This window comes from Osmia lignaria, chromosome 8 (genome assembly GCF_051020975.1).
Source record: "Osmia lignaria lignaria isolate PbOS001 chromosome 8, iyOsmLign1, whole genome shotgun sequence".
NCBI classification, from domain to species: Eukaryota; Metazoa; Arthropoda; class Insecta; order Hymenoptera; family Megachilidae; genus Osmia; species Osmia lignaria.
The window spans coordinates 9,359,451-9,386,594 of NC_135039.1; the positions used below are offsets into that span (position 1 = coordinate 9,359,451).

The following is a 27,144-nucleotide window of genomic DNA, read 5'->3' on the forward strand; positions in this document are numbered from 1 at the left end:
TAGCTTCCCGAGAGCGTGAAGCAGGTCAGTTTGGCCGTGTTAGCGTCAGCACGCATGCAAGGGTCGACACGTGGCAGAGTCAATGCATTTGGGGCTTTGACCTGCTTTTCAAGGACTCTAACCGACTTCTCGGGGTTCTTTGTAATGTCGATACCCCGAGCCATATGTCTGTCATCGGACTTGGGCCGTCGGTAGTTGATTGGGGTGCGACGAATTTTAAGAGTCGCGGATGTTTTGTACATGGAATGGCGATAGAGAGGTCGATCGCCGAGCTTCAAAGAAACGCGGATGTGGCCGATGACCCAAAGTCATGGTGCTGCGTGGCGCGTGCAGAGAGATAAGAATTCGAAATAAAGGATCTCGCCACGGAGTGGGGAGGGTCCGGGGACCCTCTGGCAGGAGGACTGTGTCAAAAGACACGGCACTTACCCGAGAACCTCTGATCGATCGTGATCTCTGACATATAAAGAATTAATGTAATCAATGTACAAATGTTGCGCCCTGTTTTGAAATACAAAAAAAAGGAAATAATTATCTTAATTACAATGAGTGCGCCCTGTATATAAAAAAAATACAAAGAAAAAATTAACAATCGCGTTTGTACTAAAATAAAATACAATAAAAGAAAATTCAGGTTTATTAATTACAAAATAGTTTGACCTAAAATAAAATACAAAGAAAAAAATTAATTGATTAGTGAACGCGACTCTAGATACGATTATGAAAACTCTAAATCTATAACTTGAATTTATAAAATAAAATTATTCAAATAAATTGTTCGATTGTCGGAAAATTGGCGTGGATCCGTTCCGACACTGTAGGAGCTAACCCGTTCGGCCGCAGTACGATTTCTGGGCAACTTAGCCGTCACTGATAGGCCGCATCCAAGGAGCTTCTGCTTTCGCTCGCTCGTTAAGCTTGGTTGCGAACACTGCAGGACGGTATCGTCGCTCTAGAGCCAGTGTACTAATAGGCCGCATCCAAGGAGCTTCGGCTTTCGCTCGCTCGTTAAGCTTGGTAGCGAACCTGACACGTATGAGAACCGCTGCGAATCGGTGGTCGAGCGCTCCGGTTCTGACGCGGAACCCTTGCCACCTTGCCGACAAAAGAATCTAAGCTACCGGAAACCTATGTAGTAATCGTATCATAGATCCGTGTCGGACTACGATCAGAATCGAAGTGAAATAGCTCCTCGCGGCACGCTCGTATTTATACCCGAGATTTGCTTACGTAACAGTTTTTTCTACACGCGTTTTCGATACCGGAAGTGTTTGGACTTTGATCGGAGCGTACGTGACTCCGCGCGTATCGCTGTCTCTGTCTATGCGTAGTGCTATCTCTCTTTATTCTGCGCTCTATTCCTATCTCTTTCTACGCGTTATTCCTATCTCTATCTATGTGTCCTACGTCGATCTTTTATCGACGCGGTAGAATTATCGACGCGGTAATTATCGATGTATATTTTTGAGTATAAATTTTGTTAAGTATAAATATAATTAAATACAACATTCTTTTCCTATTTGTTAAATATGAATATAATTGTCAATCTGAATCATGTTAATACAATAATAATAAAAAAAAACGAAGTGTTACAACTTTAATTGTATAAAAACTAAAAAAAAAAAAAAAATATAATTAATAATGATGGCTTTTTATTTATTCTTCTTCCTGCGGGATGTTACAGTCGTTACTAATATGATCGGAACATCCGCTATCTAAAATCCATTCTAATTTATTTTCGTAGTTATTCACCTCGATACTATAACTTACTTTATCTTCTACCTCGGTTGAGAAGGTCATCGAGTCGTGGCTTGTGGTCTGTCGATCTTGTCGTTGTTGACCAACTCGTCCTCGTTGGCCTGCGCCTCGTCCTTGGTAAGCGCTGTTTCTTCTGCTGTAGCTGCTAACGTCTCGCTGCAGTTGGCGCTGATAACGTGCGCCTCCTCGCGCCTGCCGCGGTTGTCCTCGCGAACCTCTCCACGAATTTCCAGCTCTGCTCTGATTTGTATACTTTTACTGGTAATGGCCGGGTTTTCCGCATTGGAAGCACGTTCTGTCCCTTTTTTTTTCAGCTCTAAAAACATTCGTGTTTTCACCAGGGTTTCTTGAGTTTTTATTGTCTTCCTTTTCTCTCTCTTCGTTCATCTTGATTTTATTAATTACGTAATCGACTGTTTTCTCTCCTTCGGGTAATACGTCGACTAAGTCTCCAATGTGACTTAACGAACTTGATAAGGTTCTTAACATATAATTTAATTTTTCTCTTTCAGTCACTGTAGCTCCAGCATTTTTCAATTCAATGATTAGTTTTTCGAAGTCACTGTTAGATTATGGGGATTATTATAATAAAATACACAGTATATTTCAACACAAAAATACTTTATTTTAAGGCTAGGAAGGACGTCTTTTCTCTATGACGTTTTGACACGAAGTGGCTAGAAAGCCCGTAAGGACAAAGCTAAAAGTCTGTTGCCCACTTAAAGATTCTATAAAGACCAAGACTGCATTCAGTCTGTTACCCAGGCCCTCAGGTATAAACAGTCCCAGGCCTATGGGTCCGTTGACGTCTGGTCCATAAACAAAACATTAAAGCACGCAGTGCTTCTCAAATATACTAAATTTATTTTTGCTTACTTGCTGACGCATTGTAAGTAATCCAACAGTCACTATAGAATTCACTCGTTTCACTGTAGTCTTTCAATTTTATTGTATCCAATTTATTTCTCACACAAATCTGTAGTGCGGTTGACTCCCGCAAATATATTCTATCTAGTTTCTTGAGAATTCCAAGACTTGTCCACCAATTCCTTTTGTTTATTTGACAAGGCACTGTAGATGTAATTCATCGCCTTCAAATCTTTTTCGTTCCACGTGGCTTCAATTTCCGTCTCGGCTCTCTCACGCTGTATAACTGTTTCGCATTTTTTCATTTTCAGAAAAATCGTAGTTCTCTTCTTCCAGGTACTATAGTCTTTCCCATCGAAAATTGGTAGCGTTATTTTAAACTCGTCCGCCATGTTGACTCGTCTGTTTTCTCGTTTTGTCTCTTCGATCACTCTAATCACGTTTTTCAAATTTATTATTTTTCTGACAACTTTCACAAAACGTTTTCCAAGTTTCCCTTCTTCCACTATAATTTTACTCTTATTTACTGATTCTGAATTTTCTTCACTTAGTTCGTTTTTTATTTTTAATTTTTCCACTTTACTTTTCGAGTCACTTGCACCTGTTCCCATAACCTCCCGAACCTTTCCTTTTGTTATTAAGTCTCGAGTATTTTCGAGAATCTTACATAACCGTACTCGTTCTCAATTTCCGCGTGAACTGTCCAGCGAAACCACGCTCTGCTACCATGTTAATTTAATATGATGAAACGTATTTTATTATATTTATTGAATACACAAGAAAGAAAAACGTGCCATTTCATGCGAAAGCACAAAATCTTAATCTCTCTCACGGCGCTCACATACGCAACACTCTCCCAACAACATGCAGTGGCGCTCAATCCAAACATATACTTATACTGCGAATACAGCTAAATTTACTCACAACTCAACAAATATACGTATGAAAACTATATTTCAAAATTTTGATCGTATATTTTCTTGAACTAAGAACCAATTCCTATATTTCAAATATTCGAATAGTACGAATTCAAATAATGACCTAACTGTACATATATAATAACTGTAGTTATTGCAAACTCTTATTCTTTAGCACTACTCTGCAAAGAATGCACCGATCGCGATGAAAGTTTCCACATCTCGTAGATCTTTCCACGATGATCCCATTTGCAAAAAATTATGTAACTTCTTATTGTTAATAACTATTGTTATTGCAGAAAACCTATTCTTTACTTTGTAGAATTTGTTATTGTTAATAACTGTTGTTATAGCAAGAAACCTATTCATTGGTGTTACTATGCAAGGAATGTATCGATCGCGACGAAAGCTTTTCAATCTAATAGAACATATTTCCGTGATGAGCTCGCATCCAAAAATGTATGGAATTTAATATTGTCAATAACTATTGTTATAGCAAAAAGCTTATTTCTTGGTGTTACTCTGTAAGGAATGAACCAATCGCGATGAAACTTTTTGTAACGGGCAATGTGTTTAATATGGGCATTTTGTAAAATGCCAGGGCATTGTGTAGAATGCCCGTTCGAAAAGACATGTCCCGTGATTATACAGAATACCTAAAGGGTAGTGGTCAATGTATTGAAACGCTCTTGTTACGTAGATGTGATAGGTTAGGTTGGGCTATACATTTAAATCCGGCCGCCTTACGGCTTTCCTGAGACAATAGTGTTATTTAAATAATAACGAAAGCGATGCCAGCCGCCTCACGGCGGCCGAGTTTGAATGTGTGGGCTTTCCTTACCTATCACATCTATGTATGGTTTTAATAATAATAATAAGTTTAATGCCAACGAACCGTGGGTATTATGTAAAATGTCCGGGACATTTGTGAAATACCTGCCCATTATATACATTGCCCAAAAAAATGTGCAATCTACACAATGGTCGATCATTTTACAAAATGCCCACGTTAAACACATTGCCCGTAACACCTTTCACATCTAATAGGAGATATTTCTGCGATGATCCCACAGTCTTTTTAAAATTGTTGTGATCTTAGAGGACGATCGCGAAAGCGGCCGTCATAAAAGATCAGGACTGGTGGCAGCGCTTATACCCTTCTCAGCCGCGCAAATAAATAAGAACATAATTAATCTTTTCTTTTAATTTTGTACGTTGCGCGCCATCTCTCACTCGTAACGTAACACCACCATTTTTTATTTTTAAATCATCGAAAAGACTTCGTACTTTTGTTTGAATAGTCGTAAGTAGACAGCGGATCTTTATGTAAAATTAATATGCAAAATATTCAAAAATATATGTTGTGACCCTTTTGAGGTCTATATTCACTCTATATTCTTTAGATCGTTATATAATCCGTTACAATCGTTGGTCGCCAGCCACTCGCTATGGCAATCGAAATCAAAAGGAAAGGGGTATCGCGGGTTCTTACAGGGGATGGGTCTCGGGCACTTACGTCCGTACAACTTCGCGGGGAAGTAGGCAGGGGAGGACAGTTTAGGGCTAGGAAGAATCTCAAGGTAGGGAAAAAGGTCCGCGAGGAAGTTCGTATACGTTACGCGTAGGAGGATTACTGTGGTTGGGAATGATAGGGGTTGGACAGGGGGCTTCGCAAAACGTAGAAATCTTTTAAGAATCGGAACAATACGCGGACGCGAATGTACGCGGGCGAGAAGATTGCCGTTGCCGAAACTCAAACAATTGATTCGCAAACGTTATATAATCCAAAGGACTCACCAAACGGTGCACTTCACACACAAACTCTCAAAACGCTTCTATTACTATCTTTCTCTACTTCACACAAAATCTCTATACGCTTTCTCTATATTTCGCTATGCTAGCCTAAGGCTCAATGCCGGCTCGTCGTTGTCACTGCGACGTTGAGACCGTCGAGGGATAATTTTGGGGAGGAGATAGGTCTAGGATTGGGGCCTCTTCCGGCAACGGGATAGATCGATTACACAGTCCAACAAATTTGAACTTTTTCTGTGATCTGGAATATCCATTACGTGATTCTTATAGGCTTTTGTTCACTGATTACGAATCTGCAAACCGTTTTGCTCCTATACGTACAGTTTTTGAGAAACAGGCATTTTTGTGAAAATGCGTGGTTGTGGGAAAAAATGCAGTATTATATGAAAACGAAAAAGTATCGGTATGGTTTGGTGTTGGAACAAATAAAGAAAATATCCATCGACAACGTGACTAGGACGCGTTGCCGCCAGGCGGCCATTGTATGCCTACCTCGCCGCGTGAATGCCGTAACTACGCGTAATGGACATTTGTATTACTTTAATAGATTTTTGTTTACTATGAGTGTGTATAATATTGCTATACAATGAATGCTATATCACTCATGTCCACGTCGGAGAAATTTTACTGTTAAAGAGCAAATAGTTATTAAAGGATACCGTGGGTATACGGATTACAATAGGCATACAATGGCCGCCTGGCGGCAACGCGTCGTAGTCACGTTGTCGATGGATATTTTCTTTATTTGTTCCAACACCAAACCATACCGATACTTTCTGTGAATGGTTTCTTCATCAGAAATGTTTATAGAATGCAATCCTGTATAGTAAATTCCTGCTAGATAAAAGACTTTTCATAAAAATACAAAAATAGCGCGTACAAACTAACTATGGCACCTCTTTTTCAAACTTTGACAAGCATTTACAAATATTAAAAATCATCAAAAAATATAATTGTTTATACAGACGTATAGAGGAAAGTCTACTCTAACTTTTGACATAAACCTGAACTTCATTGAATTTTTAGTTTTCATGTAATACTGCATTTTTTCCCACAACCACACATTTTCACAAAAATGCCTGTTAGCGTCAGTTCGTATTCAAGGGTTGACACGTGGCAGGGTCATTGCATTTGGGGCTTTGACCTGCTTTTCAAGGATTTCTCAGGATTCTTTAGGCTATCGATACCCCGAGCCATACGTCTGTCATCGGACTTAGGCCGGCGGTAGTTGGTACTTGAGGTGCGACAAATTCTAAGAGTCGCGGACGTTTTGTTTATGGAACGGCGATAGAGAGTTCGATTGCCGATCCTCGAAGGAACGCACGTGTGGCCGATGACCCGAAGTCATGGTGCTGCATGGCACGTGTAGAAAGATAAGGATTTTCTAGAAGGGCCTGGCCACGGAGTGGGGAAGATCTTGCATCTTCTGGTAGGAGGACCATGAGGAACGGCATGGCACTTACCCCAGAATCGCGAGAGGAGTAACACCATTTATTTAACATGCCTGTTTCTCAAAAACTGTACGTATAGGAGCAAAACGGTTTGCAGATTCGTAATCAGTGAACAAAAGCCTATAAGAATCACGTAACTGATATTACAGGTCAAAAATCGTGTTGTACCGTGTTATCGATCTTCGATTAACCGGTGATCGGGATCGATGGGACTGGCGGATGTCCTGTGACGACGGGTGCGGGCTGAAGTCTTCGGGCTCGGCGACAGATGGCTCCGGGTGGGCTTTTCCGAAGTCATCTGGGCTGCTTCGTCTGATTATTTCGAAGTCCAGCGTTGTCCCCCTTCTTGGAAGGGGTTGGGCGGGTCTGTCGCCGGCCTCGAAGCTTCTGCTGGGGTTGTCCTCGTTCGCTCTGTCCGTCGCCTCTATCAGCTCGACACCGGTGGGCAGGGCGAAGGGGTAAGGTGAGGGAAGGGTTAGGGGTTATCTTGAGGTGGGAGTGGGAGGTGAAAGAAGCGTAGCGATTGTAACGGGGGGGGGGGGGGGGGGCACGGGTGTCACCACGTTACAATGTAAAATATATGCGAAGTATATGCACGATATATGCAAAAACATACAAAATATGTGCAAAATAATCAAATCAGTCATACAATGTATACACATTTTCATTTATTGTTTGCTGTAATTTGCATTACAATATGTAAGGGAGAATCGGGAGAAAAACAGAAATCTTAAATGTACAATGTAAAGCAAACTCTTTATTCACAAACTTGTCTGACTCAGTTCGTCTCGTTCTTCCAACTAACCCTGTACAGGCTAGAACGTTTCCACTCCGAAGAAAAACTCTCCCCCATACTTCGTCCCTTTTCCAGGCCATGCCATAAAACTCGTCACTCATCGACGTTTCCGACCAGACATCGCTAAAACCTCTCAAGTATACATGCAATTCAACAGTAACTATAGTCTTTTGTCGCTGAAGATTAATTAGTATGCTGAAAATGTCCTTTCAATATCACAGGACGTAATTAGTGCGTACATGTATTTGTTCGATATAGGGTTTTGTTAAGTTTTAATAAAGGATTAAATCCTGGATTGTTTTCATTTCTCCACAAGCACCGGATACCCGTTCCAGCTCTTAGGTAATATCAGCAATTAATTTGACTGATTCGTACAACAGGAGCCGTTTTGTATTTAATTTTGCTACGGTAACTGGCTATGCTAATCTCCAAAAATTAGTTGCAATATAATTTAAGTCATCAAATAATGTTCCATTTTTAATCATTTCTTCGGCTAATCTAACGCAACTTACATTTCTGTCATCGAATGACTCAATAACCTGGAAATAAATGACGACCTGAATGTCTTATTTTGCTTAAGTAATATATATATTATAAAATAATAGTGACATCTTTTATACTGTGCACATGCTCTGCATAAAATATTGCCGCTTCTAGCCATGTCCTCTATCTTGTTAGAGTAGGTTCCAGTAGTAACGGGACATTTGGTAGCTTTTCTTTATAGCATTCATTACGATACGGTGCCTAATTGTTTAACTACTAGAAAGTACAAGTACTACAGCATTCATCCCGTGTTTCTCTTAACCATATTCAACTCCTATGTTAAACATGGTTAACGGTTTAACATCGTCCGAACATGGCCACGTTTGGTATCATTTTCATGGAAAAAATTTCAATAATTCAATTTAAAATACTCCCAAAATTATAAAGTCCAAAATAATAAAATTTTATTTTTCCTACATTGATGATTCATCGGTAGCACGAGTTATCACCGAGTTATCATGACTCGAGATAATCCGGCCGCTCGCTCGGTGACTGCAATTCGTCGAAAGAGGAAATCGAAAGAGGAAATAGATAGGAAAATTAAAAATCTATTAAGCCATTTTTCAAGAGAAGTGAAAAAAGAAGAAAAAAGTTTGAAGTCTGGTGCTGGCACCGATGAAGTGTACAAGTCGAAGTGGTTTGCCTTCAAAAATATGCAGTTTTTGAAGGACAAAAATCGAGCACGGAAAACTGTTAATACAGAAAATAGGGTAAGTAATTATACACACGGTTTACAATAAAATACTATTTTTTTATAGCGATTGTAACGGGGGGGGGGCACGGGTGTCACCACAAATGGACTTTCACGTGTCCTTCCCGGGAGAGCACAGTCACCAGGAAGTTTCATTTTTATATTCGTCAGCAATTCATTAAATTTGGAGTTTTGAAATACTCCTCCATCAGAAATTCGCCCTTGGCATCCCACGTTGCAATAAATAAAATTGTAATTTGCATCAACTACGGCAAACAGTACAATGCTGAAAAATCCTTTGTAATTGAAAAACTCTGTGCCACTATTTAGTGGTGGTTGTATAGACACGTGCTTCCCGTCCATTGCTCCCACGCAATTTGGAAAATTCCATTTCTCGTTGTAATCTTTCGTTACAATTTTCCATTCGTCTTCATTCTGAGGTATCTGAAAAAAGACATTATGGAACATTGACTTACTTTCAGGTTAACAATAGTTCAGAGGAGAAAATTTGCAATGATGTTTTTCAAGAAGAATGCAGCACTTCTGCAGTTTCCATTGTGGAAGAGCAGTCTGTAGAGAAAACACCTGAAAACGCAACACATGCTCTATCTACAAATAAAATATCAACCAGGAAAAAGAAAGTTGACAACGAGGTGAAGGAAGCGTACAATATAATGAAGGAAATGTATAGAAATAGAAGTCCGAGGGATGAGTACACCCTACTTGGAGAACAAATCGCCATCAAAGTTAGGCAATTACCCAGTGCCCATGCACGAATAATGGTCCAGCATATCATTAATACCACATTATTCGAGGCACAACTGGGAAAATATGACAATCCACCCATTCAATCACACGCATCCACTTCTCATTCTCAATCGATTACACCAACCACGCCATTCTCTTCTTTTGCATGTGATTCACAACTACCAACACCCACACCCATAGAAACATGTACTCTTTCACCAAACAATGATGTAAATACTGTAAATACTGTTAATACTATCTTACACTTGTAACAAAACTGTTTCTTATATTATTACTATTATTATTATTATTATTAGTAGTAGTAGTAGTAGTAGTAGTAGTATTATATTGTATTTTTGTATATCTTAATTATAATACAGGAAATATAATATGAATTATTTAGTAATTTAATCAATATGCAGTATTTTTACATGAGACTGTAGTGCATCGATGAGGGATAGTTCTTGAAATTACTTGTTTTGAAATTTTAAACAAGTACATGATGGATTGATACGAATCCCCTGACGCTAAAAATCTTAATGTCAGACCAAGACGCTCTTTTACGGGGATTGCTTTTCTAAAATTTGTATCAGTTCTAAATCCGCCGTTACATCGATACTCCAGATTAATTAAGTTGGCATCGTCACAAATCAAATCTCTCATAAAATCACTCGCACTATAAATATTTCTGCTTCGTAAACTAGGACGCACCCAAAATCTCCGTTTCTTAACTGTCTTCTTTGCAAGTACTATAAATGCAGCTGCAGCAATTATCACCTCATCATCACTAAACATTTTGATATACTGATGAAGATGTCCACTTCGGACGAAAAGCGGATATATACTGCAATGGTATACCGCGGTCTACGATAGGGGTGGTCGTAAATTAAAAGAGTCGGCTCGCTGGTGGTTCAGCACGACTTTTTTTTTATGTTTACCGACATCGGACGGTAAAACAATCGGCAAGGCGATCGGCTTTTCAACCCAAGTCGACGCTGATTCGGCGCTATCGAGCGGCTTTGCCGCTTTCAGTCACATTTGCCGATTACTAATGCCGACGCAGTGGGGACGCACTTTTTTTACAAATATTACCAAAGCCGTTCGGCAACACCAAGCCGAGCCGATTGCCGAATCTCGACTCAGTGGGGACGCGGCTTAACTCGTTAAGATCGTATTGCGACGGCGCGCGGCATGAGCCGCGTCAAGGCGGCGCGTACAACATTCAAAACGGTAGTACATCGGTCGCTTATGCATCTACATATGTGTTTAACGATGCTGGGTAATCATCAAAACTGCGACAGAAATGACAACACTTTTTCAAATTATTTTTATCCGACTTCGAAAAGGAGGAGGATACTCAATTCGATGTGTATGTTTTTTTTTTTTTTTTTTTTATGTATGTTCACCGATTACGCCGAGACGGATGGACCAATCGGAACGAAACCTTTTGTATCTGGTAGAGTATGTCTCCCGATTGGTCCCGTTAGAAAAGCATTTTGCATTTTTTCATTTCGAATGCTGTTTATTGCAAAAAACGTACTATTTCATGTACGTGCGGCGTACGTTCGCCAATTACTCAGAGACGGATGGACCAATCGAAACGAAACATTTTGCATCTTGTAGAAAAATTCTCCCACTTGGCCCTGTCAAAGAGACATTTTGCATTTTTTCATTCCTAACGACTATTTCTTCTAAATGTATGTTCGCCGATTACTCCGAGATGGATGAACCAATCGGATCAAAAATTTTGCATCTTGTAGAGTATATTTCCGGATTGGTCTCGCAAAAATATGTTTGTATTTTTTCATTCCTAACGACTTATATCGCAAAAAACGTAATATTTCATTTATATCTTCTGGCGTTTATGCTACAGGGAATGTACCGATTGCGATGAAACCTTTCACATTTAATAGGAGGTATATCCGCGATGATATCACATGCAAAAATTTATTGAATTTGTTATAGCAAAAAATCTACGCCTTCATGTTACTCTGCAAGGAATGTATCGTTCGCGATGAAACCTTTCATATTTGGTAGGAATTACAGGGTGTCAGGCGACTACCTCGACAGCCATAGAGGGATGATTGCTAAGGTGATTCTAAACAACTTTTTCCTTTGCCAAATTGTTGGTTAAGGCTTGTTTTTCGAGTTAATAACAAAACCACCGACCAATACGAGCGCGTATAGAGCACAGTCCCAGGGACTACAGTGTCGGGTGCGAAAACCGGACCTGACGTTGATCGCGAACGAACGGCTTGGCACCCCGTTGGCATAGCACAATAAAAAAACTGAACTGGTAGAACATTTTTAGTCGCTGTTTAGAACGAATACGGAACCTAATCTCTTATTGCCTGTCATAATGTAAAAAAGGAAATTCTAAGGATTCTAAACAACAAATAAAAATGTTTGAAGTGGTATAATTAATAAACGTTTGAATTGGAGGCTACGCCAATGAAGCAAAATTTGAAAACAATTTAAATGAAACTTACCCATTCGTTTCTAAATTAACTTGCTATGCTGAAAGCAAATAATTCCCACTAGGTCACTGTGTCGATTCTGGACATTCGACGAGGAAACACCTCGCCTATTATTCATACCTAAGTGCAATAAATGAGGGGAGTTCACTGGGCCCGATCACGAAAACTGCTGTTCTACCGAACCTGTTTCCTCGTTTCCCAGTGACAATTATCTGCTTTCAACGTAGTAGGTTAATTTAGGAACGAATGCGAAAGTTTCATTTAAATTGTTTTCAAATTTTTCATCATTAACGTGGCTTCCAAATCAAACGTTTATTAATTATTCCATTTCAATCATTTTCATTTGTTGTTTAGAATGCTTAGAATTTTATTTTTTACATTATGATAGGCGATAAGAGATTCCGCATTCATTTTAAACAACGACTAAAAATGTTCTACCAGTTCAACTTTTTTATTGTGCTATGCCAACGGGGTGCCGAGCCGTTCGTTCGCGACCTACGTCAGGCCCGGTTTTCATAGCCGACATTGCAGTCCCTGAGCCCAGGCGCTGTACGCGCTCGGATTGATCGGTGCTTTTTGTTAATAACTAGAAAAACAAGCCTTAACCAACATTTTGGAAAAGGAAAAAGTTGTTTAGAATCACCTTAGCAATCATCCCTCTTCGGCTGTAAAGGCAGTTGCGTGACACGCTGTATATCCGCGATGATCCCACTTGCAAAAATTTATGAAATTTGTTGCTTATTAACCATTTAAATTTGGTCAATATTTTTTCGGTTTATGGTTATTAGCTAAGCAACAGAAACCCAAAATCACTTTACACTATCCTACAAATACTACAGGTTCCACTAAAAAGTGTGAAATAAAATAATTTTTAACAAAAAACAAATCCGACTTCGAAATGCACTAAAAAGTGTCAAATAATTTCTATTTCATTTATACCAATATTCCATAGCTATTAATAATATCTACTTAGTCGTTAAATAGGATACCAAATGTAGTGTATGACGTATGTGGCAGGCAAAAGGACGATCGGGGCGCTGGCATGGGGGGGGGGGGCAAGACCCAGAGAAGTCAGTCGCATGGTATACACGCCACGAGCACGGATCGACAAATAAAGAGTTTTGGTTTAGGCTACGAGCCGGGAGTTTTATTTATTACACCAAATACATTTCAAAGTTTTCGGAGGCGGCGCAAAATTATAAACTTTTCTTCTACTAGGAACAAATGACCCATTTGATAATTTCAAGTAAACAACATTCAACGGGAATCAACATACCCATTGCGGATTAACTATACTGCAGTTCACGAGAGACCATACTTAACTTGCGCAGCTCAGTAGATTTGGGGACATTTTTAATAACATGTGTGATATAACTTTATCTTTGAAAAATAATAGAAATTTCGTTGTATCGTATATCATTACCATATCGTCATCGTATATCAGTTATCGTATGTCATATATTTCTGTCCACCATTTAAATGATCGCAAAGTAAGAAGCAAGCTATAAAGGAAATCATATACGTAATTAAAAATCTCTTTAGACCTAGTGAGCTGCGCGAATTAAGCATGGTCTCTCGTGAAATGCAGTATATATATACATCAGCAGTGCTACCAACTTCTGATACAATCGTTACAAATACGAATGTTTTCTGCCGTATCTATAACGTTTCGAATTCTTTTCTTACGACTTATTAATTACCAGGTTTGCCATACGCAGTCAAATCGTTATTAGCAGCATCGTATATTCGGGTATTTTTAATTTTGCGCCGCCTCCGAAAACTTTGAAATGTATTAAGTAGATATTATTAATAGCAATGGAATATTGGTATACAGTAAAACCTGGATAAATTCAACGAAAGAATGCTTGGATAAATGAAACATCGCTATCCCCTCCACTTGGGGGGATCCCCCTAGGCGAACCGAGCCGCTCGACGAGGAAACCGTGTAATATGATCCGACCGTAATATCCGTGTGACTAATACTAATTCAACGATAAAACTTTTTTATTTTTAACTTTTTCTCAATGAAACTGTTACTAATGCATTTGTGAGATTTTTCTGATTAAAATGATACCAAACTCGATATAGGTTGAATTATATTTATAAACAATAATAATAGAATAAGCAACATAGAATTGAGACCACGACTGAATATAAATGATGTCGGCTGAATACAAAAGATGTGTACGGACACAGAATCGGCATGTTGGCTACAAAGAAAACATGTGTACGGATTCAGAATCGACACCTCGCTTGGATAAATGAAACATTAAATGCCCAGAATCGACTCCTTGCTTGAATAAATGAAACATTAAATGCCCGGAATCGACTCCTTGCTTGAATAAATGAAACATTAAATGCCCAGAATCGACTCCTCGCTAGGATAAATGAAACCTTTGAAACCAAAGCCGACACCGCGACTGGTTTGGATTTCGATCTCTCTTGCTTTTCGCCAACTTATAACATCAATTTTAGCAAGTAATTATAATTGAAACTATATCGTGTTTGGTACCACTTTACTCACAAAAATCTCACCAATGCGCTAGTAAAAGTTTCACTCAAAAAAAGTCAAAAATAAAAAAGTTTTTTGATTCAATTAGTATTAGTCACACCGATACGTTTCGGCTCTTTCCTTTGATTTCGGACCTCTCTCTTTCCACCATTGTCTGTCCCTTTCTACGTTCACGCTTAGCTGGTCGTCGCGTGTCATCCGAGCTTCGATACCGTGCTTAGGTAAACGCAACCACTGGGTCCCAATCTTGGTTGAATTTATCCAGGTTTTACTGTAAATGAAATAGAAATTATTTGACACTTTTTAGTACATTTCGAAGTCGGATTTGTTTTTTGTTAAAAATTATTTTATGAATAAAATATTTTCTTCACTTACTTAGAAATTATAATCTTTATAAGTATTCTTCTTTATTTCATGGGAACAGAAGAGCAGTAACAATTTATTTTACTTTAAATAATGTAAATGTTAATTTACACCACAAATTATCACAAGATTATTTCAAACAATATCCAACTCTGATCATACCTTATGAAAATAATGAACAGTCCGTCTATTTACTTTACACGTGTATCATGACGCAAGATCATCTTACTATTACACATGTAAAATACTTTTTGTAACCACGACCTCTTTTCGTTGCTTGCCATAACTTTAGGAGTATTGCTGAGAAATTATATATACAGTGTAAAAATATTTTTTAACATAAATCGGTTTAATGTTACTTTAATTGTCTAGTAATGATTGATTTCATCAATTTAAATTCATTAATAACAAAAGTAGTCCGATTTACTTCCTGTTTGGTCTTATTTTCATCAGAAAAATATCACAAATCTATTGATAAAAGTTTTAAAGCAAAAAAATTATAAATAAAAAAGTTTCATCGTTGCATTAGTATTGTTTTACAGACATATAGTCGATTATTTTCGCTCTGTCTTCTTTTTCACTCCCCGTCCTTTTTTACGTTCGAAGCAGTCGGGAAACTTCAAATAATGTCGGAATTAGACGATATTCGTACATCTATACGACGCAACGGCAAAAATTGTTTGTGTGTGCGATCATAGACTGTGCCCCACCTACTCTCTTCCTTTATAAGACACAGATTTTGTTTATTTTTAATCCGAACGAGCTACTGTTCAGACGTAAGTTCCAAACAAGCAATATTTCATTTTATAATATACATTAATTTCATTTTTAATGGTTGGTGGTTTGGTTGGTTGTAGTTCTGAAAACCAATCACTCCACATTTTTTTATTTTTTAAAACACAGTATTCTTACGTTTCTGGATACACTGATTACGAATATCATAGCGAAAAATATGCGACTATTGGGCCATCGTAAGGCGGCCGGAACCGCTTACGCGAAAATATAAGAAATGCTTTCAACAACATTATTATTTCCAAATTCTTGTGGCGGCGACGCGACAAGATAAACGTAGATCCGTTTATTCAATTACTTCAGGATATTAGGATTTGCTATTTTCCGGCAGTACTGCTTACGTTTGTGAGCAGCAGTTGTATTCACTGAGAAAAACGTAACAAAATTCAATTTCTGTATTTATCATGAAAATGAAGTAGTCGCCAAATTTCACTATCATATTTATTCAATATCATATATTCAAAGCTTCGATGTAACCGTTCACAGCTCGTAAACACAGTTCGATAGCATTGTCTACGATATTCGCAATCAGCGTATAAAAGACGTAACAAGACTGCATTTTAAAGAAATAGGGGGTGATTACTTTTCGGAACTTCATCCACAAATACGAACGGATTATTTTCTTTTCATTCATGAAACTTCTTTTTTTTCTCACAGAAATATGGAAGACGTTGCGGAAGAAACAAATGATCATAAGTATAATTGCAACTTCAGTGAAAAATTAATATACTGCATGATTAAAAAACGTGCATGTTACATATCTCCTTTTTCTTTCAGAACACCAAATAATGAATGTATTGCTGCAGCTGCAGCGATAGCTGCAGCGCATGCAATCGCAGCAGCAATAGCGCGACCAACAGATTGAGCTGCTGCAGCAACAACACGCGCAGCAGCAGCAGCAGCAGCAGCAATCGCTGCAGCAGCAAACGCCGCAGCACCAGCATCAACAGCCGCAGCGGGCGGAACAAGGAACGTTGCAAATAGAGGCGGATGTGAAGCCGCCGCGAAGTGAGTTGCACACATGTAATCCAGAAAATAATTAACACATATGCGTCTTAAGTAATAAACAAAATTCATTATAAAATGAGTGAGATATATTAACATGTACAATTTTACGTTGCAGAGAGAGGAACGGCTGCTGGCGTGAGGCACCGCACCTACCGCGATGGATGGCCGCAGGGCGGGAGGGGCGGGAGGGGCGGCGTATCAATTTCATCTAGTAGTACGGCTAATAATACACTTATTGTTTGCGTGTTCACGTGGGCTGAGCGGACTGAGAAAACGAGGCACACTTTGCAAGAAACACAGTTTGTTTATTGCACGTCAAATATGTACATAAGACAGTAACAAAGCGCACATATACAAATCACACAATACGCGTAGTACACTGAGCGGACGAAACGAATACACTAATGCTTGAGTGGTCACCGCGCGGTCACCAATTATTATATTAATAAGCGTAAACTGAGATTTGATCTAAGCATGAGCGTGGGCAGGCTAAACACGTGCATGTACTCTGAGCGTTCGATCAAGAAGGACACGATCGATGATGACGTCGATCGTGCCGGCAAGCGCGTGGACAAAGCGGGCCCGAGAGGTGCTGCCGCTATCGGTAACGACGCACCGACGAAATACTTTCGTTGCCAACTTCGTGGGCTGAGATAATTTGGGGAATTTCGCCAACACTTATGATTCCGTCCAGAGCACTACTTTCTAACATGTTAGGTTCTTCTTCGGATGCGAATGTGCATCCGTCAAATAATTATAGTCTAGGCTCATTGCAACCTCTTTCTAACAACGCAATTAAGGACATGGTCACAACACCGCTTGAGTTTCCAAAAACCGTCGAAGAATTAATATTTCTAATCAAATCCACATTTGCTCAAAGTTTTACTTTAAACTATACCCAAAATGAATTAAAGGCTGTATATCGTCGTGAAAGCGAAACAATAGAAGAGTACGGATTTCGAGTAAATGATATTCTAGATCGCGGGGTACAGGCAACAAAAGAAGATTTAGATTCGAAGGAATTTGGGGGAATTACAAAATTGTTTATGACGAGCGCGGTGACCGGATTTTTAAGGGGATTACAGAACGATGCTATCGCGAGTATCCTTTCTAAGGGTGATATTAAAGAATTAAGGGAAGTTATAAAATTAGCGTCTAGAATTGAAAAATATGTAAACTCTCCACGGACATCTAGGAATGCGAATACTTCTGATATTAATCCTAAGGTATTGACAGCAGAAGTACGTAAGAAAACGTGTTTTAGTTGTGGGAAAACAGGTCATTTTTCTCAAGAATGCCCTGCGCGACCGGATCGTCAACACGGGAGGCCAATTCGCAACGCGCTTAGGTGTCGGAAATGTGGGAAATTAGGCCAAACCAATTTATCATGTAGGAGGAGAGATGTTAACCGTATTTGGAGAAAATCGCGATCACCAGTTTCCTTCAATTTCTAAAAATCAAGGAAATCCTTTGAATTCGAGAAGGAGTTGTTAGTAGTCTTGTTTGGTGTAGAACATTTTTTGACCTTACCTTTATGACCGGCAATTTACGTTGCTTACTGACCATAGACCTTTAGTTTGGCTACACAGTGTCAAGGATCCAATATCTAAAATTATGAGGTGGCGTATTAGATTGAATGAGTATGATTATACTGTAGTGTAGAAACCTGGAAAGGTTAACGCCAATGCCGACGCACTTTCACGGAACCCCGTAGACACCTGCATAAATTCTGATCCTCTACCATTTACCGTACGGTCTAGCGTGGATTCCAATCCCGGTTCACGGTGTTTGGAAAGGGTGCTTGCCTGCTCAGGTGGGACACCAGTTGCAGGTTCTGAAACGGCCAGAATGGATGAAATACAGTTTGCTTATAATGAGTCGTTAGTGGCCTCTGCATTCCTGGCGCGCGGGAAGGCAGCGGCTAAATAAAACGAGGTCACCAACAAAGTGCAAGGAACTTTGTATTCGGAAGCAGTGTCATCAGGAAGTTTATTTAAATCTCTGAAGGGATCATCCTACGCGGGTGCCTGTGTGGTTCCGGTGCAGCTTGTGCCAGCGCGGAGGTGTGATCCCCGTGACTGTGTGGTTTTGTCCTCGCCTCGAACATTAGTTTCGGGTGAGTGTGAGAATGAAGTCGCAGCTAGTGGATGTGCTGGACCCACCGTGAAATCCACCCCAGACGTACATGCGGGTGCGGCTCGGTGAAATGTTTCCAACCGAACAGGCCATTAATTTGCCCAGCGTGCCATGATTCGTGCTATGTCGGGCAGACTAACGTGCATTTGCGCGCTCTACCTGTACAATGCCCAGCGCGCATGGGTACATGCTTGCATGGTTCTAGGGTTGATGTTGTGGAATGCCTTGGCAGAGAGACCAGGCAGCGTGTAAGATTATAAATCTTAATAATGTCGAGAGCAGTGAAAATAGTAGAAGTACAGTATTGGTTAATAATTTGGATGATGAAATAAATAGACCTACGGTAGATCTTTCCTTTTTGCCTGTTATACATCATGTAGAGGATAATCTTTTTATGAGACGCGATAATTTTGTTCATTTTACGCCTTTGAACTGCAGTGATATTTCTCAGACTACTGTGGACTTGCTAAGTCGGATTGGATTTACAGTAGAGCTGATGCAACAGTATCAGATTGAAGTTGGTGACGCCATGGTTTTCTCTCATGAAAAGCATTCTATTCTTCTTTCATTTTATAAAAATGAACCCCATGACGAATTGGATCTTAGTCACGTTGAATCATCGTTAAAGTCATAAAGAAGCTCTCCTATAAATTTAGAAAAAGCAAACGAGTGAAATGTTTGAGATGATAATTTGCTGAAATGCAAGCTCGAATAGCCCCAGGGTTTCGAATGATTCCCCGCGCTTTATATATCTCTCTGTTTACAAACGGTGTATAAATAAAAGATCGTTTCAGATGGGTCGTCGCTGTTTGACGCGCGATGCTGTTCCTTTCTTTTGTCTATCTGTGCGTTTAGCTTTGCTAAACAAGTTAAATGGTTAAAAAGCGTCGAAAAAGCGAATACACACGTGACGAGACAAATCTAACGAGTAAAGGAACGCTCCGCTCTAAGATAAAAATGGTTGTTAACAATCAATGCAGCGTTTCGGTACCCCTGATCGTAGTCTGAAACTGTGTAACAAAAGAGAGGAAAGCGAATGGTGAAGGAACTTCGAAGCCTCCGTGGCGTGGCTAGGACTTGTGATAAAAATGTTTGCAGCAATTATGCATGCTCCCGTTAAAACAGCATTTCAATGTCTCGCATGGCTTTAAGTCCTAGGAGGCTTCAACGTTTAGAATACATCCGGATAGATTCAACATTTCTGAAATATATTGTTACCTTGTGTGTTGGTAAAATTGTAGTTCCACCGGAATCTAGTCGTCTTCAAATCATTCAGGAGCATCATGAATCTGCAATTGGAGGTCATAGGAGTGTTTTTAAATTGCACCAACTTATTCGCGAACGGTTTTATTGGCCGGGTATGGTAAAGGAGATTACAGAATTCGTTCGCACTTGTCCTATTTGTCAGAAAAATAAAAATTATACTGCAGCAATCACACAACCAATGCAAATCACTGATACACCTCGTCAAGCTTTTGAGAAAATACAAATGGATATAGTTGGACCTCTACCCGTAACTAATAAAGGAAATCAGTATTTACTCACTCTGAAAGATAATTTGATTAAATATTCTGATGCGATTCCATTAAGAACCATAGACACAGTAACCGTTGCTCATGCTCTTGCCGAACAGTTTATCAGTAGATTTGGATGTCCACGGGTTATCCATACTGATCAAGGGAGGAACTTCATTAGCCAGGTAATGAAGAATTTCTGTAGGATTTTCAAAATACAGCGAATAACATCCACGGCCTTTCATCCTCAGTCGTAGGGTTCTCTTGAAAGGGCACACCGTAGTTTTATTAATTATCTCAAACACTATTGCACAAAGACGGATTGGGACGATGGGATACGTTTCTGCATTTTTTTTTTAACTCACAAATTGGTTTTTGGTGTTAAAGCCAACATACCTTCTGAATTTGCCAAGGGGCAAACGCCTCGAACCTTTGCACAGCATTTTAACGAAATGTGGAAAAAGCGAAACAGAGAAGTAAGGGTTACTACGATCAAAGATTAAACCCATGTAAATTTAATGTAGGCGACATGGTATACTTACTCAAAGAGCCTAGAATTTCCAAATTTGATTGCGACTGGCTGGGTCTCTATAAAATAAGTCGAATGTTTGGTGACTTAACAGTGGAATTGGAATTAAAACAGAATAAATGTAAAATAGTACATACCAATAAACTAAAATTGCCGTGTATACGGCTGGACGATCCTACCGAAGACTAAATTAGATTTATGCGTATCGTTGATGCCTTGTAAGCTTGTGCTTATATTCTACTAATATTATGGCTTATGAATAATCCAGAGACAATTGATAATATATGGAGGAATTACTATTTGTTGCATGTTTACATGTACGGACTATGATGTGTGCGAAATTACGAACTATTGAATGGGCTATTGAAGTTGTACGACGAGTGACATTGAATGAACTATTAAATACAGACTTACTTTCACGTTATTAGAGAGAAATGTTATGAATGAAAAAGCTGTTTTTTGTAATCACCTTTTTGTATAAGGGGAACGGTGTAACGTGAAACGTTATCACGTGAATATGTTTAGAGTGTTATGGCGACACTGCCATGGGAATATTTATCGGTAGTCTGTAGTATCGATATGTCATGAATATCAGTCGAGGACCTTTTGTATCGAAGGTCATAAATTAAGAGCGAAATTCAAACATCATCTGTGCGTACACTTATATAAATAGACAAAGATTAAATTTTAAGCCCCTCGACGTGGGAGATCGAGCTGAGAGAAGGCCGGAAGTCCAGAGAATGGAATAGTTTCACTTCGAAAATTCCTAGAAGACTAATTTATGATAGACCATAGCCAATTCGTCGTTTTCGACCAAGTCACGAAGTCTTTTTCGATATCCTGTCTTTTCATACACTCTAAGAGGGTCGTAAAGGGTCTAGCCGTATAAGCATAGTGAATCGGCCCCAGTAACAATTTCGGTTGATATTTATATCACATAATGCTTTTTGCCTAAACAACAATTGTGTGCAATTTCAACCCCGTACCCCCTCTGATAAGGGAGATATGAGGGTAAAACCCAAAACATTTACCATTTTTTTTCTCAGAAACTATTTAAGATATTTGATCACATTAAAGTGCAAATAGTAGGTATTCATTAGCTGTATATCATATTTTTTTTTCAAAATTTTTATTCGATGATTAAGGGTTGAAAATTAATAAATAAATCTTTGAAAATGATTTTTATAAACAATCCCTTGGATGACACCCACCGAAAAAATTAAGAATAATCCTTTACTATTTAACTATTATCTGTAAAAATTTCAAAAGTGTCGGATTGGTACATCATAGTTAAAAAAAAATAAAACCAATGCAACGCCCTTTCATAAGGCAAAGCCGGCCTGAACGTTAGAGGCGCTCAACCTAACTGACCTACAGGGGAATACGTAGCGCCGACCCGCCACGTTTCTCGTACCAGAAACAGCTCTCAGAAAAGTATGAGCTCTTCTTTCCCTAAACTGTGTGTTAATTAACAGTCATTTATTTAAATAATATATTAACAATTTAAATTTTTTAATTAAGTTTTCTGGTCCTAATTTTTAACGTCCGTGTTTTCACGGTGTTTCTCGTTTTAAGTATGTGGGAGCCCTAAATCACAGATTTATATCATGTCTTGAACAATGGCACTGTGTTAGATGCCATTAGTTGTCCTTTTAATAGTCAAAGAAGGTATCACAGTTATAAATGCAATATCATTCTATTCAACGCTGTAAAGAACATAGACTTCTATAACTATTTCCGTCATTACCTTTTCACGTACGTATTACTTTTAATTAAATTGTAGCTGGTACCTGTGAATAGTTGTAACTAAGATTTTCCTCGTTTTAAGTATATGGTCGCCCTGAAAAGGGTTAATTATATTATAGCGTACCAGTACTACCTGGAAATGGCTGCAATTAAGGTGACCTTCGTTTTAAGTATATGGGTGTCCAGAAAAGAGTTAAGCGCGTTTTATGGTACAAATGGTGTATTTTCCAATGCGGTTTATATGCCCTGATACTTTTTTATGCAATCACGGAGCCTAAATTGGCGTGTAAATAGGCGCATCATAAAGGGTAAAGCGTACGATCCTGAGTCCATGATTTTAGTGTCCACTGTCTTGTTCCCTCTTGTTGCCGAATATAGAGGAGTCGTTAATTGGATAGAATTTCCAAACTTTAAAATCTCGCGGCAAAAACGTTATCTTGCGGAATTATTGGACGAACATGACGCGTTAAATGTTTACAATAACTGTAAATGTTTACAATAATGTGTAAATAACAATATTTACAACAAAACAATAACATTATAAAAATGAAAGTTCGGTCGCGACATATAAACGGTAAAACTTACAATTGTTACATAGAATACAAATCAAACGTAAATAGTTACGCGGGTATAAACCAATATGCATGCGATTGTCCGAATGGTAACAGAACGGTAGGTTGTTGCTCCCACGTCGTCGCGATCATTTATTTATCCCATGCGCGTTATAAATCCAGAATAGTTAAACCGTCTGAAATTTTAACTCACTTATTTGACAAAACTAACATTATTCCAGTTATTGATGAAAATAGCGACGAAGATTAAAATTTATTTACAAGCGTGTTTTTTTAAAAAAAGTTTTTGAGTTTTCTGTTTCAAATCATATACTTCAACCTGACAATACATAACACAATCAGCTCTTTTTAGGGCTTAATAATCAGCCCTTTTCAGGGCTCCCACATACTTAAAACGAGGAACACCTTAGTTGCATTTATATAAGGGTGCCATTTGTAACGTACAACATAATCAGCTCTTTTTAGGGCTCCCACATACTTAAAACGAGAAACACCGTGAAAACACGGACGTTAAAAATTAGGACCAGAAAACTTAATTAAAAAATTTAAATTGTTAATATATTATTTAAATAAATGACTGTTAATTAACACACAGTTTAGAGAAAGAAGAGCTCATACTTTTCTGAGAGCTGTTTCTGGTACGAGAAACGTGGCGGGTCGGCGCTACGTATTCCCCTGTAGGTCGGTTAGGTTGAGCGCCTCTAACGTTCAGGCCGGCTTTGCTTTATGAAAGGGCGTTGCATTGGTTTTATTTTTTTTTAACTATGATGTACCAATCCGACACTCTTGAAATTTTTACAGATAATAGCTAAATAGTAAAGGATTATTCTGAATTTTTTCGGTGGGTGTCATCCAAGGGATTGTTTATAAAAATCATTTTCAAAGATTTATTTATTAATTTTCAACCCTTAATCATCGAATAAAAATTTTGAAAAAAAATATGATATACAACTAATGAATACCTACTATTTGCACTTTAACGTGATCAAATATCTTAAATAGTTTCCGAGAAAAAAAATGGTAAAGGTTTTGGGTTTTACCCTCATATCTCCCTTATCAGAGGGGGTAGGGGGTTGAAATTGCACACAATTGTTGTTTAGGCAAAAAGCAATATGTGATATCAATATCAACCGAAATTGTTACTGGGGCCGATTCACTATGCTTATACGGCTAGACCCTTTCCTCAAGAGTTGCCTTTGGCAAGCACATGGTCTTGTCTTTTCCTATTTTCTCTGGGTCCCACGCTTTCTCGTAGCACATGTGCGCTGCAACGTTCTAGCGTCTTGGCGGAGCGCCTCCACTTCCATGCGCCTGAGGGTGGACCACGGGCAGGAGAAGTGGCCTACACAGGACGGAGTGGACTCCTCCACCATTGGACGAGGGATGATCCTGAGGGAGGATCCAGGATCCATCAAGGAAGGGGAATCGATCGACGACGCGCGAAGATCTCCTCCGCCAAGCGCAGAACCGACAGAATGATTTTGTCAGTCAAAATAGACAGATCCTTCTCACGCGCTATATTCAACGCATTTTAAACTCTAAGTTACGAGTCGGTTTAAATAAAGAATTAAAATATTAAAGCACCGTGAACAATAATAAAAGTTTACTATTTTCATTTCCCCGCCTTGCGAGCGGAGCGCCTCCGCGCTCTACGGATTGTCAGGCCTGCGCCTTAATTCCCCACATATCCCTATCTTCCGCGAACGGACACGCAACACTCGCATCCCCCCAAGGAGGCAGGGATTGGGGAGGCAGGACCCAAGGGAAGAGGCCGGCGCCGCGGAGGCCACGACTATGGAAGGGCCGACCTCCAATAACGAGAGAGATGGCCACGCAGCCGCGACTCGCGGGGTTCAGGGCTACTGGTACTGAGTTCGCGGGAGCGGCGTTGTCGCGAATGACCCCGACACTCCGAGAAATTAGATTTCGGGACTGCGCGTCGCTGTCGTCGGCGCCTGTGGCCGTGTGTTTGGTGGCCCAGCGCTTGCTCTTGACGATCGAGATAGCCCAGTGTCGCTCCCTGACAACTGCCGGATCATTGACCGGCCTTATAGCCAACGAGGGCCTACACGCTTCGCTACAGGAGCTTATCGTGGTGGATGTAGATTTCGCTCCTACTGTCAACGAGGTCCAGGAAAATATTCCAGAAACTCCCAGGATGATGGACCTTGTGTTTGTCGAACTGCAACTGAATCCGGCAGAGAACGCGCATACCATTCCGGAAGTCTTCCGACAGCTTATCATCCTACGCACAGTATTCTGTGAATGAGTGGATAACACCTTCATCCGCCACGTTGGGGAGCACCTTCATCATGCGCCGTCGCACGTGCAACGTAACAAATGTACATATGTTTAAGTTCCACGCGAAAAGGATTATAATTAATTATTTTGTTTTGCTATTTATGCTGTTATATGGATAGCGGCAAGGGATGACGAAACTGCGAAGTTGAACCAAAGAACTGCCAAAAAAATCAAAGCAGCTTGCTGTACCAAATGTTACGAGAGAATTAAAAAGATATACGCCGAGTACAACTCGAATGTAAGTGGGTCACACATACGGAAAATGAAAAACATCACCGAGCTGAGTTTGCTTTTAAAATATTTCTGAAGGAATAAAGCTAACAATTTTTTAGCTTTAACATATATTTAATTTAACATATTTAACGTATTTCAGTCATTAGTATGTTAGCGTCAGCATGTCTTAATGAAGTCGAAGGCAGATAGCCCGATGCTATTTCGCTTTCGATGGATTTATGATGGGAACTTGGGCCGCACGAGGTCATAAAAGAAGGTGAGTGAGACTAAACACTCCTGGTGACCGAGGATGGCTGTTGACCACGTTGGGTTCCTCAGCTATCAGGTATCGAACGATTGTTTGTTTGAATGAAATGTGTTTAGAGAGGGCAAGTGCGGCCTGACGCCGTATTGCCAGAGAACGAGAACATGATTCCTGAAGGATCTGGCCACCGAGTTGAGAAATCATTGCCTTTTGGTAAGAAGACTGTGATGAACCCCACGGCCCTTACCCCAGAACCAGGAGAGCGAAGGACGTGCGCAGCGTGGTGGGACGAATGGCCCGCGTTGCCATCTAGATCTTTTCAAGACGTCTTCGCGATAACGTAGAAGACATATTGAGAACATACATTCAGTGTAGAACTGAATTTTTATCAATATTTCCAATCATTTGTGCAAAAAATAAGAACAAATGGGAAATAAGAAAAGTACAAGTCAGAGGTTTCAGGGAAGGAAAAAGCTCTCCTCAAAAGAGCTTATAGAAAACTGTAAATGCTGACAATTTATACATTTCAGTAACTTGTATGAATTGTCCTACAAATATTTCTAACCTCATTCGTTCTACTTTGCAGGCGACAGGAAGAATGGCAATTGTCGACATCGACCACTCCACCTACTGCAGTTTCCAAAGAGAGGAATTCTTGATAAAAAATATAAAGGCGGTCGGTCAGCCACCGTCTGGTATATCTGGCCACCAACTAGTTGATAAATATAATAATAAAGATATTTCATTTCTCCCAAATAATCCTAAAGATGTGGGGCGCATCTCACAAAACATCCTTCGCGAAAAACTAGATGTGAGACACATCTTAGAAAACGTCCTTTCCGAAAAATTAGGTGTGGGGCGCATCTCAGAAAACGTCCTTCGCGAAAAAATAAATGCGGGGCGCATCTCACAAAACGTCCTTGGCTAAAATGACGAAACTGTCGTTGTACAATGCGAATCTACAAGTGTAAGACCCACTGCACAAAACGTCTTGGACCCCCAAAGTAACCCCGTAGAAAGGGTGAACCGCGAGATAGGGCGCATGTTTCGAACGTTGATTAAAAACAAACATTCCACCTGGTTAAAATGGGTAAAAACGATCGAGACGTGTTGCAACGAATTGCACCACGACAG

The 27,144-nt window shown here is 39.5% G+C and overlaps 1 protein-coding gene across 4 annotated transcripts in view; it reads right to left on the reverse strand.

The window, feature by feature from the left end:
- LOC143305497 (uncharacterized) overlaps positions 1 to 27,144 on the reverse strand; it is a 743,008-nt gene that overhangs the window by 489,180 nt on the left and 226,684 nt on the right. Inside the window, exon 3 of one of the 4 annotated variants that reach the window (XM_076689417.1) lies at positions 19,855 to 20,159. The exons of the other annotated variants lie outside the window; for them this stretch is intronic. Within the exon in view, the coding sequence (XP_076545532.1) occupies positions 20,139 to 20,159 (21 nt within the window). The 3' untranslated portion in view covers positions 19,855 to 20,138. Of the gene's footprint in view, positions 1 to 19,854; positions 20,160 to 27,144 lie in introns of those variants that run through there. 4 annotated transcript variants of the gene reach the window in all.